Below are 19,075 nucleotides of genomic sequence, written 5' to 3' on the forward strand. Positions count from 1 at the left end.
CTGAGCCTTAACCATGCCAAGCCCAGCGTGCTGCGGACTAGGATGCCCGAAACTGCAATGAGACAGGGAAATTTCCTAGTCAGGTCAAGGTCCAACAAAACAAACGTCCGCACGCAGAAACTAACCGTCTCGCACGCAGAGGCGGCTGAACCAGTAGCGAGCGGAAGTGACGCAAAGGCCGGTCACCGGAGAAGGCGGGGCCCCGAGGCAGCGCGCCCAATTGGGGCGCGGTAGAGGCCGGGGGTGTGGCAGCGTCGGCGGCGAGCGGGGGCCTGGGCGCGCTGGAGGGGCGGGGCCAGGGTGTAGGCTCGCGGGGACTGGCCTCCTTCAGCAGCTGGAGGCGGTCACTCGCGCAGGGCTGGGGGCTGAGGCAAGAAGGGCCATGCGGCCGGCGAAGGAGTCTAGACTCTTCAGTCCGGTGCTCTTCCCTCGCGCGACGGTGGCTCTACGGCCGCGGGAGTAAACACTGCCTTTGTTCCGTAGCGCCTCGTCTCTTTCGTCGCCCCGTCCCCTCACGGCGCCGCGCTCCGGCTGGCCCGCCCTCGGTCCCTGAACCCCATTTCGGCTCGTGCCGCGCGGATGCGGCTGCCGGGCCTGGGATTGGGCATTGAGCGGGAGGAGGAGGAGGAGCGGCGGCGCCTGGGCGGCATGCGATGGGGAACTGCTGCTGGACGCAGTGCTTCGGGCTGCTCCGCAAGGAAGCGGGGCGGCTGCAGCGAGTAGGCGGCGGCGGAGGGTAAGCCCGCTGGGGGAGGGGCCCGGCCCCCATGGCTCCTCCTATTCGGCCCCCGGCGGGGAATCCCTTTCACTGTCCCCCGGCGGCTGGAGGTGGCGGCCGAGAGCCCGGCTACACTCACTGCTTAGCAGATGTCAGACGGGTGGTCGTGTTGGAGGCCCAGTCTGGGGGCTGGTCTCTGGGCCTCCTCGGAAAGAGGTAGAAGAGGGGGCAGGGTGTCGCTCCTGCCAGGGCACCCTGTCACGCGGGGAAGGAGTCACGGGAGACATCATCTCCAGGAAACAAGGGGTAACCTCGCGCTAATGGGCTGTAGGATCGGCTCCAGGGCAACCTGGACACACCCTGCGCTGAGCTTGGGTTTAATGCCAAAGCTAGTATCCCTGTATCTGACCCTCTCTTTAGCTCAGGCAGAGCAGGTGGGATCTGGCTACGGAGTTAATGCCTCAGACTGATTTTACCTAGAAGTCATTTGGATCCTGGAGTAAAATAAGGTTCCAGATACTGATGAACTCTTTGATAGCTACAAAGACTTGCTGAATTACAGAGTTCCCAATGGGCATTCAGATTCTTGGTGCTGGTAACACAGGGCCTTATGTGTAATTTTTTCATATTAAGTTTTTGAAATTTCGAGTGGAATTCCTTGCCCTGATTGCTACTCAAACGTCCTATAACATTAGGTAAATTGCAGTCCTGAACTTCTCTTAAGTAAACCTGGGATATTCTTAGGTTTTGTATATGCACCATCCACAGAATAGTAATTTCATAATTCCATTTTTGTGTATTTTATTTCATAGATATTGAAAAAATTAGAGCAAATTCCTTTGAGGTTGACTTTGTTGTTATTAAATACCCCTCAAATTCAAATCTAGAATTGAAAATCTGAATCAAGCCAGTTTGTGTAAGGACTATTTTGCCCTTTCTGAAACAGATTGCTAATTTTACATAATCTGTTCCATTTAACATTATTGGGTAATAAGATGTTCAACATAAATTGAACTAAATGATCATGATTTGAATCTTTGGTAATGGAGATCTTATAAAATATAATAGGATTCTCATTCATTCATTAGGCATTGTTTCAGCTCTCTGATACAAAGTAGCTAAGGTTTTACACTGATTATTTCTAGAATGAAAGGGCAAGGATTTGCTGTTTGTGCCTAGTTTAATATTTCGATTTCCCTAATTTATGAGTTCTTACTGTTGAGTGGGACATGACAACTGTTTTATCTTGTCATCCAGGATCATCTTATTTAAGTATTTCTAATTTTTATGTGTGAATGCAATTTACAAGGTCAGGCTGCTTAAGTAGGCTTGCCCAAAAACTAGATACCACACAGTCTTTTGGCTTTTACTATTATTCGTAGTTGTGTTACAGGGCGTTAAATTCTAGCTCTAAGAAAGTTGGTTTGTGGGGAGCAGTACTTACATTCTGAATGGATAAACAAAAAACTTTATACTTGACTTTGGACTACATGATGTGTCTGTGGGACTTTAGTTGTGCCTTTTTCATGTGGTCTCCGTAGAGTACAGCATTAAAATTGTATGTTCTACTCCCTCAGCTTATGAACTTGGCAGCATAGGGAGGTGGCAGGAGGAAATCCATGAATCAGCGTGAGTGTTAATTGTCTGTAGATATGCCATAAAAACATAAGCAGGTTGACTATGAGTATTTCTTTTCTTTTTTTTCTTTCTTTTTTTTTTTTTTTTTTTTTTTGAGACAGAGTCTCGCTCTGTCGCCCAGGCTGGAGTGCACTGGCGCGATCTCGGCTCACTGCAACCTTCGCCTGCCGGGTTCACGCCATTCTCCTGCCTCAGCCTCCCGAGTAGCTGAGACTACAGGCCCCCGTCACCATGTCTGGCTAATTTTTTTGTATTTTTAGTAGAGACCGGTTTTCACCGTGTTAGTCAGGGTGGTCTCAATCTCCTGACCTCATGATCCGCCTGCCTCGGCCTCCCGAAGTGCTGGGATTACAGGCGTGAGCCACCGCGCCCAGCCGGCAGGTTGAGTATTTTTTATCTGAAATACTTGCTTTGGAGTACAGATTTTTATTCAGATATTGGAATATATGCATTGTATATGGTTTAGTATCAGAAAATCTGAAATCCAGAATTCTCCAATGAGCATTTCCTTTGAATAACATGTTGGCAATCAAAAAGTTTCAGATTTTGGAACATTTCAGATTTTGGGTTTTGAGGTTAGGTATACTCAACCTGTGGTTGGATTTTTACTGTTTGTGGGCAAAACTCCTTGAACAAGTCCTGTGGAGGCAGTGAGAGTTTATAGGTTGTGAACACTGTCATCTAAAATCATATAATGATGATATTAATCCTATTACTTTAAGTCTATAAACATAGGATTTGACAGTTCCCTTACTTGAATTTTCTGATTAACTTATTGTTTAACATCAATTTTAATACTGTTTTAGCAGCTTCCAGTAAGCATGTAGAGACAGATGGACATAGTTACTTGTGCAGTAAGGTTAAACTGTCTCTTATTTTAATTTTTTTTTAATCAACTGTTCTGATTTTCTTGCAAGTATAGGTCTGGATAGTTAGTAGTTCTTCTAAAGGTGAAAAGTTGAGGAGTAGTCACAAAAACTTGATTTGATCCTATGTGTCATTGTAGTGACCACAGAAGAAGAGAGTGTCCTCAACTTTTTTAGCTTGATTTAAGCTAGACTTCACAGGGATACTTTATGATCTGAGGCCTGGTTTCTGAGTCTTGCAGATCGACGTACCCCTGAGAAATCTCAAACTCAGATCACTCATTTTTTACTATTCAATCTGAAAACCAGAATTACCACTTTTTCCGTTTATAAAATACTAGGGAATTCTAGTATTGTATATTCTAGGATATGTTTCACCGGTCAAAATATCAATATCAGTGTTGAGGTATGTTGGAAACCTTACTACTAATAAAATTATTTGGTGATTAAAGCAGAGACAATTAAATGTCTTTAAGGAAAAAAACCTAGGCATCTTAATAAGTCATACTTCTTCACTTTTTGCCTGCCAACACTTTCTACAGAGCTCCATCTGCTGGTCAGTTCTCCTGTTTCTCTGAGCAGGCCTTTGTATATTTCTTAGTTTTTTCTTTCTCAGATGGAAGACCCAATTAAGTTTTATTGTGTTGTATTTAATTCCTATTTCTATATTACTGTATAATTCCACATAGTAATTCTACTTAAGATAAACTATAGTTTTTATAGAAAGGTATAACCATATTTTGTATCCTTATCAATACGTAACATTTGTTGACCTTTTTGGCTCTGGCAGCAAAGTTGCTTTCAGGCAATAGTTTACAGTGATTTGCTTTTCCATTCCTAGTAAAAATGCTTTTAATAATAACTGCTAACATTCCATTACTTCCTATGTGCCAGGCACTGTTCTAAGTAGGGCAAGTAAGTATACATATTCTATATATTATAGGTTGAAAACTGAAACTTAGAAAGTTGAACTTTCCCAAGGTAGCAGAGCTGGGATTGCAACTCAGGTCCCTCTGAATTCAGAGTTCTTATCCTTAACCACCACAAATAGTTCATGGCACTTATTCTATAGGTAAACATTTGGTTGCTATCTCTCTCTTTGCAGTATCTTGAACTTTGTCACCAGAAGAATTTATGAATATACCTGAACAACTTGACTCTTTATTCTGTGTGCTAAGCTGTCTTTTTCTTGAACCTATGCACTTGACTTCTGCAACATCACCTTTATCTTGTTTTTCTGTTTCTCTCCTAGCTATTCTTACTGTCTATTAAATGTGGGGTTTTTCCTGTCTTCTCTCTTTTGTTTAATTTCCTTCATGTGTGTATTACCTGCCTGTGAAGAAATTCTACCCATTTCTATGATTTCAACCACCACTACTTCCAAATCTCATCTTCTGCTTGTAGATCTTTTCAGTTGTCTACCTAAGAGGAACTCTTGGATATATTCAATTAAATCTCTATATATTATTTTCAGTCTCTCCTTAAACATACTGAACCTGTTTTCTTCCTGTCTTCTGCCATAAACATTGCCTTTCAAACTGCTTAGTCAGCAGCTTCCAGACTACTGTCTCTACTGTAGCTGTCATACTTCAGCCCACCCTCCCTTCCTGTCATGAGTTAGGCTTTCTAAAACCCATATTGGATTGTTTCTTTCCTTTGTTCAGCAACTTCCATCTGCTCCCTGATTCCCATAGCTAAATTTCTAAGTCTTTTTTTTTTTTTTCCCAAGAAGAAATCTCGCTCTCTTGCCCAGGCTGAAGTGCACTGGTGCGATCCTGGCTCACTACAGCCTCCGCCTCCTGAGTTCAAGTGTTTCTTACCTCAGCTCTGCAAGTAGCTGGGATTACAGGCACCTGCCACCATGCCTGGCTAATGTTTGTATTTTTAGTAGAGACGGGATTTTACCATGTTTGACTGACTGGTCTCGAACTCCTGACCTGAAGCAATATGCCCACCTTGGCTTCCCAAAGTGCTAGAATTACAGGCATGAGCCACCGCGCCCGGCCCTAAATTGCTAAGTCTTTTTTCCTTCTGTAACAGCATGATGAATTACATGGCATTCACATGTATGGCATAATGTCCATTTGTATGCTTAGGATTATATTTAGTTCTATATTTGGGTTTCTATAATCTCTTTGTCAAAAAATGTCAGGATACTAATCAGTGAGAAAAACATTAAAGCTATTCTAATTTCAAAAAACTTGTCATTCATAAATCTTAGCATTTTAATGTTTTTGATAAATTACTATCCTCCCAGCTACTAGTTTAAACTTCTGACAAAGCAATGTAACCTTAACCTGTTTTTACCAGTGTTATTCTCTCCCATCGTCTCACTTACCACTTTCAATATCCTATATACCAGATGGACTGTGCTTGTTCTTGTTTTCCTAAAATACAGTGTTTTCTTCCCCCACTCCCCAAGACGGAGTCTTGCTGTGTCGCCCAAGTTGGAGTGCAGTGGTGCGATCTTGCTCACTGCAACCTCCGCCTCCCAGGTTCAAGCAATTCTCCTGCCTCAGCCTCCTGAGTAGTTGGGATTACAGGTGCGTGCCACCACACCTGGCTAATTTTTGTATTTTTTAGTAGAGACGGGGTTTCACCATGTTGGCCAGGCTGGTCTCAAACTCCTAACCTCGTGATCCCCCCACCTCGGCCTCCTAAAGTGCTGCGATTATAGGCGTGAGCCACTGTGCCTGACCAAATACAGTGTTTTCTAACCCTGTGTCTTTGTGGGTGATATTTATTTTCTTTTTTATTTTTATTTTTATTTTTTGAGATGAGGTCTCACTCTGTCACCCAGGCTGGAGTGCAGTGGTGCAATCTATGCTTATTAAAACCTCCACCTCCCGGGCTCAAGCAGTTCTACCTCAGCCTCTCAAGTAGCTGGGACTACAGGCGCAGGCCACCACGCTTGGCTAATTTTTGTATTTTTTGTAGAAACACACAGGGTTTCACCATGTTGCCCTGTTATGCCCAGACCTTTTATTCCCCGAAAAAGACCACCAGAGACCAGAGTCAAAGCCAAGCGGCAAGGATCTTTAATGCAAGTTCGAACTTGGTCCCTCCGTTTTACAACATACAAGAGGGCCCTGAACAATGCGTGCGCTTGCCTTTTATAGCCTAATGTAAACAGGACTTGTAAAGTTGCAGAGGAACGAGGGAATTCTCTAGGTTACAGCATTACAATTGGTTAACATTTTAAGTCTATACATTTAGCAGTTTTTTTATTGGTTCCCGCGCTCTCACAAACGACTGTGCTCTTATCGGGGACTTTCCAGGTGGTGTCTTTCTACAGTTGAGATATATGGTAGTCTTTGAATTGAGAGATATATGGTGGGGAGACATGTAGTGGGATGAGCCCAGTAAGTTGAGAGATATATGGAGGGATATGTTTATACTGGGCTCAGGAAGTTTGAGAGATATATGGCAAGCACTAGTAATTTAGAACAGAAAAAGAACAAGACAGGGACTTTCACAATGCTTGTCTATACAACATCTGAAATCTATAGATAACCCAGCATTATCGGTTGGGTCCGGGGTCAACTTGTTAACTAGGCTCAAGGCGCCGCCCGGGCTGTCTGCCTTTAGGGTCAACTTTTAGCTAGGCTCAAGGCGCCGCCCGGGCTGTCTGCCTGTGGATTTCATTATTTCATTTGATCTCTTTCAGCCCATGCTGGTCTCAAACTCCTGAACTCAAGTGATCTGCATACCTCAGCCTCCCAAAGTGTTGGAATGACAGTCGTGAGCCACTGTGCCTGACCCTCTGTGATATTTCTTCTTTTTTTAGTTTTTTTGTGAGCTTTCACTTACCTTTACCTTACCTTACTTACCTTCCCTGTGAAACTTGCTCCAAGGCCCTGAAGCCATATTATCTCCCTGAGGAAATAATATTTTCTACAGGCTTATTTTTGCTGTATATCAAGGGTTGGCAAACTTTTTCTGTAATGGGCCAGATAACACGTATTTTAGGGTTGGCAGGTGGTGTGGTCTGTCGCAACTACTGAACAAGCCATAGACAGTGTTTCAACAAATGAGTGTGACTATATTTCAATGCAACTTTATTTACAAAAACAGGCAGAGGGCCAGATCTGGCCAGTGGGCCATAGTTGCCAGCTCCTGGTATCATATGTACCATGATATAGGCTGAGAGCTCCTCAAGGTCAAGGACTGTGTTTTATCACTCTATCCATTCTCAGTATCTTATATTTGTTGAATGAACAGCCAGAAGAGTTATTTGAATTTGTAGGATCTACAAAACTATAGTTTCTCCTATCCTTCATTTTTGTTATGGCCTAAAGATAATTCCCTAACTTTGGCAAAAACACCACATACCCAGATACTTAAACACATACCCTACCAGTTTTATATTGACTCACCTTTTTGTTTTTAAAGAGATCATATTAAGTACCTTTGAGAATTTTAAAAATATTTATTATAATATATATTGCTAAAATATAGAAATCAATAGTGTCAGCATTAGAAGATTTATTTTGGTTCTGCATGTTTTTCAGTTTTGAAAAAAATATGAAAGTGTAAGATCTTTCCCTTGGAATTTCAGAAGATAGGAAGGAAAACAATAGTGCATTTAAATGGATATGGATTTTTTAAACATTCTTTGTTAAACCTTAAAGACTCCCTAAGGCTCTGTTCTGAATCTCATTCTATTCTTCCCTAATACATTTTTAGCTTTAATGTACTTTTCCTGGGTGATAGTACTTCACCTACTACCTATATGCTAATAAGTTCAGTCATCTCAGTCTGACCTCTGAAATATCTAATTGCTACTGTGTAGTTCCACTTAGCTATCAAACATAACCGTAAATTCATTTTGTAAAGTTGAATTCATCTTTGTTTCCTTCTCATAGTCCTTTCCTCCTTTTTCCTGTTTAATCCCTAGCCTTTTCTACTGTTTTGTTCCCTACCTTGTAAGTGGTATAAGTAGTCACCTAAGCCATGAAACTAAGAACCGTATCAAGTTCCTTCCTGTTAGTCATCCTTCAAACCCAGGTTATCAAGTCCCTGCCTTCTGAATGGCCCCTACATGTTAGATCTTTCAGACATCTATATCCTCTCAGCCTTAGAACAGACCCTTCTGTCCTCTATATTTATAGTTCTACCCTCCTAATATGCCCTTTTGAACTTGTGTCTCCCTAATCTGAAAACCAAAAGGAAAGCAACACGAAACCTTATGTAGACTCCAACATCTCACTCTAGCTGTTACACTACCATGTCTCCCTCCAGCTATTACCCTATCTCCTATCTTTTCCCTTAAATACTTTTCTTAGAAATTGTCTGGTCTTGCCTAGTCTTGATGTCTTCTTTGAGAAGTGTTTCCTCACTTCTCACTCAGTCTTCAAAGTAACCTAATGTTCACCTTCCCTGCTGCTGCTCCCCTCTGCGTATTCATTTTCTTCTCAGTTATGACATTTTGGAGTCCTTCAAAACTTCTGTTAGACTCTTCTCACACTATATTCTCCTTAAAGAATGACCTGCATATAGCTGCTAACCTAGGAGTTGTCTTTGACACCGTTCCCCATCATCCCACTTTTCCAGTCCATCCTCAAGACCAGATGATTTTTTTTTATCTCTTAAATAACTTTTCAGTCCACCCATTCTCTCGCTGCTGCCACATTGATCCAGGCTGTCATCATTTGTTGCCTAGATTTCCAGTAATTCTGTGTGTATTCCTTGTTCGCCATTCTCTAACACTACTTTGTTTTCCTTCATGGCACTTACCACTCCATGACTTTGTAGACTCCGAGCATTTGTTTGTCTGTTGACTGTTCTCCCTTAATAGAGTAAAAATTTCATGTGGTCAGAGACTTCGTTTGTTTCTGTATCTACAGTGTGCCAGCGGTGCTTGCCACATAGTAGCTGCTCAATAAATATTTGTCGACTGAGTGAATAGACTATCAAGTGGGTCTATCCACATGTATTCCTGACCTTTTTCAATTTATCCTGCACCCTGGAATCTAAGTAGTCTTAAATGCACATCTGATACTCTGGTTTCTTTTCAGAGTCAATAGATCTTTTGCCTTTTAAATGCAAATCTGTGACACAAATACAACATAAATTCTAAAGTGGCTTACCAAACTTGTAGGATAAAGACTGAAATCTTCATGGAGCTTTCAAGGCCGTGTGTTAATCTTTTCCTTGCCTACCTCTTCTTTCTCCTTTTTTTTTTTATTTTTGCTTCATGTGTGGCACACTTTTCCTTGAATCTATTTCTTTCCTTTTTACTTAGATAACTCCTATTCACTCATCTGGTAGATGCCAGCTTAAGAATTCTTTCCTACAGAAGTCTTCCAAAACCATCTCCTACCCTCCAGAGGGTAAGTCTGCACATCATCATGGAACCATCTGCTTTTCTTCTGTGCATGTTCTTAGTTTATAGTTATACTGAAATAGTGTGATTATTTGGTTAGTGTCTGTCTGCTGCTCTCAATAAAAAGGAAGGAGTTTATGCCTTTTTTCCCATACCATTGAATGAATACCTAGCTCTCAGTTAAGTGCTTAGTATATATTACATGTTCAGTATGTTCAGTAAATACTTGTTGGCAGAATTAATGAATACAGTATCTTGAATATGTCAGGTTCTTTTCACTCCCACTTGCCTTTGGTACCTGCTGCTCCTTGAAACATCTCTTTTATCTGCCTGGAGTCCTGGCTCATTCCTCTGCCTCAGGCTGATTTTTCATGACGCCTCATCTGAACATATCCCCTCTCACAAAATAGTAGTTGTTAATTTCTGTGTGTCTACCCTGTTAAATTATAAGCCTTTTGGATACATGGGTTTAACGTATTTCAAATGTATAGCTATGCTGCATGTTGCTGTATTACATAGCTATGCCTGTCGCTCAGTAACTTACAGAAATAAAAAGTTGGAAGATTCAGTGGCATAGATAACTAAGTGGCAACAGTTTCCAAAAGAAGAGGGTTGTCAGTGATTTCAGATGCTGCATACAAATTGCAGAGAACAAATAGCAAAGAACTAAAAGACCTCTAAGGTCCCTTCTCATTATTAGTTTCCTTTAAATCAGGCTGTTAAAAGGCAATGACTGTTTTTTAAACCCTTGCATTATGTCTTTGACATGTTTGGAGGGAAGAATTTGTCTCTTCTCTGCCAAGGCATAAAATTAAGTTTTTGAACATATTCTTCCTAAATGTGGCTTTATTAGGAAGGAGCTTATTAAACAGTAAATATGATTATTATTACTACCTGTATTAGGGTTCTCCAGAGAAATGGAACCAGTGGGAGGTATCTGTATTTCTATGTTTACATGTATATAGATATAGATATAGATATAGATATAGATATAGATATAGATATAAAATGAGAACTGTCATAAGGAATTGCCTCATATGATTATGGAGGTTAAGTCCCACAGTCTGTTACTTGCAAGCTGGAGACCCAGGAAAGCTGGTCGTGTAAGTCTCAGTTCATGGGCAGAAGACCAGCATCTAAGCTCAAGCAGTCAGGTAGAGAGAATTCAATTAACCTTCCTTCAGCTTTTTTGTTCTGGTCAGGCCCTGAATGGATTGAATGATGGCAGCCCACCCACCTTGGAAAGGGGAATTTGCTTTACTCAGTCCACCAATTCAAATGCAAGTCTGTTCTCTAACACCCTTACAGATGTACCAGATATAATGTTTAGCCCAATACCTGGGCATCTGGTGACCCACCCATGTTGACATATAAAATTAACCGTCATATCACCTTATGTCACTGCTATCCCTACCTGGAAAAATCTGTTGATTTTATCCCTTGAGATTTCAGTGGTTAAATCTCTATTGAAATATTTGATACTAATTGAAAAACAATGTTTCCATCATCTTTGTAATAGTTTTTGCCAGGCATTAGATTTATAATCTTTCCAGTCTTCTGTTCTGAAAAAAAAAAAAAAAAAAAAAAAAATAGCAGTCTTGGGAAGCTTTTAATTTTTAATAGACTTTGGAACAATTTAACATGATTCTTCATCATTTATTTATAGTGTCAAGCAAAACATACAGGGAAAGACTTTCTTGTTTTATTCTAACAGATATTAAGAGGAATATGAAGAAAAGGTAAAATATCAATGTAGAATTTGTGATAATTTTTCAGTTACCTTTTACTTAACTTTGATATGAGTATTTGCCTGCTATGCAAAATAAAATGAGAAGCATAAAATACTGCATTTTAAGCCTATTCTTAACAAGACTGGTTTTATCTTTAATAAAAGTATCTTGAAATCTACCTTGAGAACATCGATAAGTGAGTATGTATGCGAGTATCTCCACTTTTGTACCACATTAGTTTCAAATTCTTCCAAATTTCTGTATATGTCTCCATGGTTCAGAGTATTATGCTCCAAGAACCAGTCATAGCCTTTCTTTTCTACCCCTCTGATGTCCTTTACGTGTTTGAATCTGTCTTAGGCTGTGTTGACATAAAGGAATATCTGAGGCTGGGTAATTTATAAAGAAAAAAAAGGCTTACTTGGCTCACAATTTTGATGTCTGGAAAAGTTCAGGATTTGGCATCTGCATCTGGTAAGGTGTAGACTGCTTCCACTTAGGGGCAAAAGGTGAAGGGAAGCCAGTGTGTGCAGAAATCATACGGCAAAAGAGGAAGCAAGGAAGGAGTGCCAGGCTCTTTTTAACAACCTGCTTTCATGGGAACTCACTCGTAACCATGAGGATGAGGTTGGCACCAAGCCATTCATGAGGGATCCGCCACTATTACCTAAACACTTCCCATTAGGCCCCACCCCTAACAATGGAGATAAGTTTCAACATGAGATTGTTAGGGGACAAACATCCAAGCTATAACACAGTCCACTTTCACGTCTTCAGTAGTAGTAGAGTGGATACGCAGAAGCCTGCTTTACTTCATTTAGAGACAGCTCACAGGACCATAAGAATTACATGTAAATGAATGTCCATGGATGACTTGGAGGGACTCTAGACTGTTAAGAGGAAAAGTACACTTGTGTTTTCTTTAAATCGTTGTTTTTGGAGCCTCTTTCAGCTCCTCAACTTTTACCCTACTTAGCTCCTCAACTTTTATCCTACTTAACACTCCTGAATATAAATGTTCTTGAATAGAATAGTGGATTGTTGCCCAAATTACTTATCATCTTCTTTCCTCCAGGGCATGTGACTGGATTCATGAAAGTTAAACGCACATATTATGTGCCCCCTAATCATTTTCTTCACAGCTCAGCTTTATGTGATACTGCTGTATTGCTAGAGAATTCTTCCAGCTTTTCACATCACTTTGTCCTTTATTGTTTCACTGCTGGCATTTAAGGCTTATGTCTTGGATTTACCGCATTTATTTTTCTCTTGTACTTTCACTCTTGATACTGCTGCTTTCACATTACATCCCCATTGGGATTCTGACACTTCTCCCATCATCTCTTATTTTCCAGTCCATCTCCCAAACCAGATGATTTTTATCTTCTAAATATTTCTCGAATCCCTCCACTTTTCTCACTGACACCACCCTAGTCCAACTTATTCCTTGCTTAGCCTCAAATGTGATTGCATACGTTATTCATACATTCATTCTATACATTTATCCCTACTCACTGTTTAGGACTTGTATCGTTCTTGGCACTTATAGGAGCAGCTTCTTATGTGAGCCAAGGTTTACTTCTGGTTCAAGTCATACATTTCTATTCCTGTGCAGTGTTGTGTTATATGAATAGGCCATAATTACTTCACCCTTCTGTTGATGGGCCTTTAGATCATTTCCAACTTCTTTTTTTTTTTTTTCTTTTTCTTTCACAAACTACCTCAATTTGTGCAAAGAGATAAATGTCTCTTTGTACACATGTGCAGAAGATTCTTTAGGTGGATATACCTGGGAATAGAATTGCTCAGTCATAGCTTATGTAGCTCTTCAAATTTACTAGAAAAATAAAACTTCTTCAAATTAATTATACTATAAACTTTTACTGATAATGAATTTTCATTGTTTCATTTCCTAACTTGGTATTGTTAGATATTTTTTCAATCTGTTGATGAGAAATGCAATCTAATACTTGTGTCAAAACTTTATTGTACAATATTCCTATATACCAGCAACAAATAGTGCATATTTTAAAATTACCTTTTAAGATAGCAATGAAAAAATATAAGAGACTAGTAATCAATAGATGTGTAAGACTAGAACAATGTTTTTAAAGACGCCATCTAAATAAATGCGGGGCAATACCATTTTCATGGGTAAAAAGACTCGCTGTGCTTAAGATGTCCTCCGCCTATTTACTAGAAATTTAGTGCATTTGCAGTTAAATTCCTAATAGGAATTTTTTGGAACCTAAGCTGATTCCAGCAATTTTTATGGAAGAGCAAAGGGCCATAAAAGAGCCCACAAATTTTGAAGAAGGAAACTTGTCCTATCGGATTACAGACTCTAATAATTAAAACCCTGTTGTATTGCCACAAGGATAAACTAATTGGTGAACAGACTGGAATATAATATCCAGGCTCTCTCAGTCAACTTGAAGGTGAAACTCAGTAATGTTTATTTTTAAAAGGCAATTGTTTTATGCCACAGGATAAGAATAACTGCTTTTCTAAAACAGAATTGTCAAGACTACCTATATTGGAGGGTTTCTAAATGTATCATGCCTAGTTCAGGGACTCATAACCATTTTTTTTTTTCTTTTGTACATCAACTTCCAAAGGTGTGCAGCAGTCTCCTGTCAGTAATAATGCAGTGTTACACTGATTTTTGCCCAAAGATGGGTGAAGGAGGCCTCCTTAGATTTACTCTTGCCATTTTCTCTTGTTTCCTGTGGTACCTCCAACATTCACACCTCCCCAAATCTCTGGTCTGTATAAACTTGGAGTTTTCTTACGGAGTTGTTTTGTTGTCATTATAAATGAAATTAATTTGAGATTCAGCAGATTTAGTCAGAAGTTACAAATGTGAAAGCAGAGAATACTGGTTTTTAGCTTCCTTATTTTTAAGCAATTATGTTTGCATAATAGAAGAATCTTAGATTGTTCTGTACCAATTTACACTATAATTTTATTTAGCAAATGTGGGAAGCTTTGTACAGTATGACCTACTTACAGGCTAACAATAGGTCTAAAAAAGTAGGGTGGCTATTCTCCTTTATTTTTAGATTCTTAAGCAGTTATGATTGAAAATATTAGATCAGATTTTCTTTTAACTTTAAATGTCACCAGATTTATACACTCCTAATTTTTAGTGAAAACCTTTTTATGAGTGATAGTTTATTAATAAAATGTTTTATGCATAATACAATTAAACTTATTTTTTTCTTATAAGAGTGTTCTAAAAGCATATAATATGAACAGTGTTACATATAAAATTAGCACACTTTTAGATTCCAGGCTATACACATATTATCAGAACATGCACAGCAGTGTTTTCAACTACAGAACTGTGATGGATTGAACATGGAGGAGGAAGAATTGAGGAAGAGCTAAAAGATATTTATCTATGCTTTACCTTGGATGTATGTTGAAAAGAGCTTACTTTTGGAGTTTAGATACTTTACATATTTTTTTGTACTAAGCCTTCAAAATCCAGTGCATATTTGACACATAATAGCCTTTAAAATTCAGACTAGCCACATTTCAGTTGCTCAATAGCCACTTATGGCTAGTGGTTATCATACTGGACAGTGCAGATCTATCCAATAGGATAACAATACTTCATAGGATGATTCTGGGAAGGAAATGAATACAAAATACATATTCTAAAAATAAGCTTTGTTCCTGACCTATCATAGGTCCTCAGTAAATGCAAGCCTCTCTTTGCTCGCCATTATATTAATAGCTTGTTATGTTTTGGGTTTTGTAGCATATGTAGTTGGAAACTTCAAGTCAATAAAATATTGACTTTTTTCAAATTGAAGAAAATAAAATGTTCCTATTTTTTCTCTAAACTAACAGTAATTGAGAGTCAGCTTTTGTAATAGATATTGCTGCTTTTGCTCATTTTGTTTCCTGTCTTTCCTTCTAAGACTCAATTTTCACCTAAGATTATTAGAAATGAACATTAATAGTTGGCACCAAATTTCTGCTTTTATACTGTGATCCAGTTTCCTTTTGTCTCATTTTTTTTTTTTTCCGAGATGGAGTCTTGCTCTGTTGCCCAGGCTGTAATGCGGTGGCGCGATCTCAGCTCACTGCAAGCTCCTCCCAGGTTCATGCCATTCTCCTGCTTCAGCCTCCTGAGTAGCTGGGACTATAGGCGCCCGCCACCACGCCTGGCTAATTTTTTGTATTTTTAGTAGAGACACGGTTTCACCGTGGTCTTGATCTCTTGACCTCGTGATCCGCCTGCCTCGGCCTCCCAAAGTGCTGGGATTACAGGCGTGAGCCACCACGCCTGGCTTTGTCTCATTTTTTTAATAATGCTGCCCTATATACATCTACAACTTCGTTCTTGGAAATATTGTCAACCAGCACCTATGTAATAATGAAATATTACTACACAGTACTTGGGGACCCTGAATAAGATGAGTTATGTGATTTTTCCTGTGGCTACTTTTGCTGTCCTGTTAATACATAATTTTAGGCTGGGTGTGGTGGCTCGCACCTGTAATTCCAACACTTTTGGACGGCTGAGGCAGGCAGATTGCTTGAGGCCAGGAGTTCGAGACCAGCCTGGCCAATATGGCGAAGCCACATCTCTACTAAAAATACAAAAATCAGGCCTGGTGTGGCTCACACCTGTAATCCCAGCACTTTGGGAGGCCGAGGCGGGCAGATCACAAGGTCAGGAGATCGAGACCATCCTAGCTAACACGGTGAAACCACCTCTCTACTGAAAATACAAAAAATTTAGCTGGGCATGGTGGCGGGCACCTGTAGTCCCAGCTACTTGGGAGACCGAGACAGGAGAATGGCGTGAACCCGGGAGGCGGAGCTGGCAGTGACTGGAGATCGCGCCACTGCACTCCAGCCTGGGAGACAGAGCAAGACTCCGTCTCAAAAAAAAAAAAAAAAAAAACAAAAAGCAGCCAGGCATGGTGGTGCACACCTGTAGTCCCACCTACTTGGGAGGCTGAGGCAGGAGAATCGCTTGAACCCAAGAGGCAGAGGTTGCAGTGAGCTGAGATCATACCACTGCACTACAGCCTGGGCAAGAGTGAGACTGTCTCAAAACAAACAAACAAAAAATACATAATAGTTTTGTTTGGGCAACCACATTGGTGATTTCATCATGTCCCAGGCTCTCACCTTCAACCTTTTGGGTCAGGTGAGAAAAAACTAAGGTAAATTTAATAATTTTAAATGAGAAATGTAACTGTCAAGGAACTATATAGTACTTGTGTCTTTAGGTAAAGACATTATTTTACTATAAGCATAGAATAACAGGGTGGGAGGTGCTTAGTGAGTGTAGATTCAGAACAAAGAAAGTTAATTATACAATTCAAATAATCCATCACCTTGAAACACTACCATCCACTGGGACTAGATAGCCCAGTTCCTTGAACCAGGGGACTTTTCTACAGAGTTTGGCTGAGCTCTACCAACATTTCTTTCTCTTTTGTATTCTTCTGTTTCTTATATTTTGCGCATCTTTTAAAAAATATGATTAGCTTCCTTCTCTTTCTTTTAAATCTTACAGGAGCCCTTCTGTTTCCTTAAGTTAAGTTAGCATGTGAAGGTAACTGATCCATGATGTATTGTTTATAGCTTTAATTTCTATTTTCTTTGTTTCCAACTTACTGGGAGATAACTCACTCTTCCTCTGCCCCCAAGGAAGAGACTATACTTCCATTTCTCCATATTGCTTAGAAGTAAAATCCCTAGAAACAATGGGCATATGTATGTATTGGTAGTAACATGAAGTGTATATATGGGAGGGGGAAAATTGCTGACATTGCATCTTTGTCTACAGACAACCTTATTGGGACAGCAAAAGCAAGCAAGATAAATTTCCTGGGTGTGAAGAAAAGAAGAAAAGAAAAGTACTTTTACTGATCTGAGATTGAGAAGTAGCTCCAGGGTTAAATATAGGAATACTTTTAAGGGGTTTTTGGACTGATGTTTATGTTGACGTAGGTTTTGAATTTGAATAGAGGAGTCTCACCCAGACTCTAACTTTATATGAATGTCAAGCTCAAGGCATCTAAAAACACAAACCTGCTTCTTTCCCAGGCTTCCTCATCTTGGTAAATAACAAATCCATCCTAATTGTTCAGGCCTCAGAGTTAGGAGATAGTCTTGATTTTTTCCTTTTTACATACATCCTTATATCTAATACATTAGCAAATTCTGTCAGCCCTGTCTTCAGAATTACTTCTCGTTACTCCCACTATTGTTACTGTGATTCAAGCCACCATCATTTCTTCGCTGTACTATTATAATAGCTTTCTAATTGGTCTCTTAAAACATATGTCAGCTTGTCTTTTAAGGATCTTCCAGTGAAGTTCTTACAGCTAATACATTCTTAAGAAATGATAGAATTTAAAAATCATTATTTTTCAGTGGCTCACGCCTGTAATCCCAGCACTTTGGGAGGCCGAGGCAGGTGGATCACGAGGTCAGGAGATCGAGACCATCCTGGCTAACACGGTGAAACCCCGTCTCTAATAAAAATGCAAAAAATTAGCTGGGCGTGGCAGCGGGCGCCTGTAGTCCCAGCTACTTGGGAGACTGAGGCAGGAGAATGGCGTGAACCCTGGAGGTGGAACTTGCAGTGAGCCAAGATCGCGCCACTGCACTCCAGCCTGGGCCACAGAGCGAGACTCTTTGTCTCATAAAAAAAAAAAATCATTATTTCTGTACTCTCTAGTGAAATAATAGAACTGAGTACTGATTATCAGTGGATGCTAAAAACCATTTAAAAGCTTGATGTGAAACATTATGATGGATGGATTAGGCTGACATAAATATCCTAACTTACAGATCATCAGTAAAAGTGAGGCAGGCAAAAATAAAGTTCCTTATGGTTTGATTCAATAGCAAGTACCATAAGTGAAGCATTCTTGCCTAAAAAAATTAAGCTTAGTATAATCAGACTTTTAAATCAAATTACTAATTTGCAGGAAATATAGGGGATAGAAGAAAAAGTTAAAGAGGAAAAATATCAGGTAATTCCAGAAAGTGAGAAATTTTGTAGGACAAGTGACACAATTTATCTAACAAATCAATGGCATGAAAACAGACACTGGTGCTGGGAAGGGGCTGATATGGACTAAAAGAGGTGCAAGAGGCCTAACAAGCAAACATACTGTGTGGCTTTTGTTTGATTCTAATCTGAACAAATCATGTGTAAAAAGATAATCGGGGAAGTAGAAATATAGACTGGACTGGACGTTAGATAATAGTAAAGATTTACTTTAAATTTTGTTGGTATGTTAGCTTTTCTAAAAAAAAAAAAAAAAAAAAAAAAAAAACACCAGTTCTTAATACTTAATTAGAGATGCCAGTTGAAGTAAGAGTAATATAACATGTCCGAGATTTGCTGTAAAATACCAACAAAAAAAAAAAAAAACAAAAAAGAGTATAGTATAAATGAAACACGATCAGGAAGTAGTAACTTTTTAAGTGGGGTAATGGGTGCAGGGGGGCTTATGAATCTCTTCTCTCTGCTTTTGTGCATATTTGAAAAGGTTCATGATAAAAGTTTTAAAAAACAGAGTGAATGCTAAAGACAAAAATCTCTTCTATGAGTTCTTACCTAATTAATATTAAAATCTAAAACTCCTCCCATGGTCTATAAAGGCCTGTGATCTGACCCTGGCTATCTCTCAGACCTTGTCTCCCTTCCTTCTTCATTCCAGCCATTCTGACCCTCTCACTTTCTTAGATTGTACCGAGTAGAGTTTTGCCTCAGAGCGTTTGCTTTTGCTTTTCCTCTGTTTAGAATTCTTTTCCT

General features: G+C 39.6%; 1 protein-coding gene across 3 annotated transcripts in view; it reads left to right on the forward strand.

Annotated features, from left to right (window-relative positions):
* The first annotated feature begins 297 nt into the window (after window positions 1-297).
* AP1AR (adaptor related protein complex 1 associated regulatory protein) overlaps window positions 298-19,075 on the forward strand; it is a 44,140-nt gene continuing 25,362 nt past the window's right edge. For all 3 annotated transcript variants that reach the window (XM_010389319.2, XM_030919510.1, XM_030919506.1), the window contains exon 1: window positions 298-736. In XM_010389319.2, coding sequence (XP_010387621.1) covers window positions 654-736 — 83 coding nt within the window. In that variant the 5' untranslated portion in view covers window positions 298-653. The remainder of the gene's footprint in view (window positions 737-19,075) is intronic.

Source organism: Rhinopithecus roxellana, chromosome 2, assembly GCF_007565055.1.
Source record: "Rhinopithecus roxellana isolate Shanxi Qingling chromosome 2, ASM756505v1, whole genome shotgun sequence".
In the NCBI taxonomy this organism is placed as follows: domain Eukaryota; kingdom Metazoa; phylum Chordata; class Mammalia; order Primates; family Cercopithecidae; genus Rhinopithecus; species Rhinopithecus roxellana.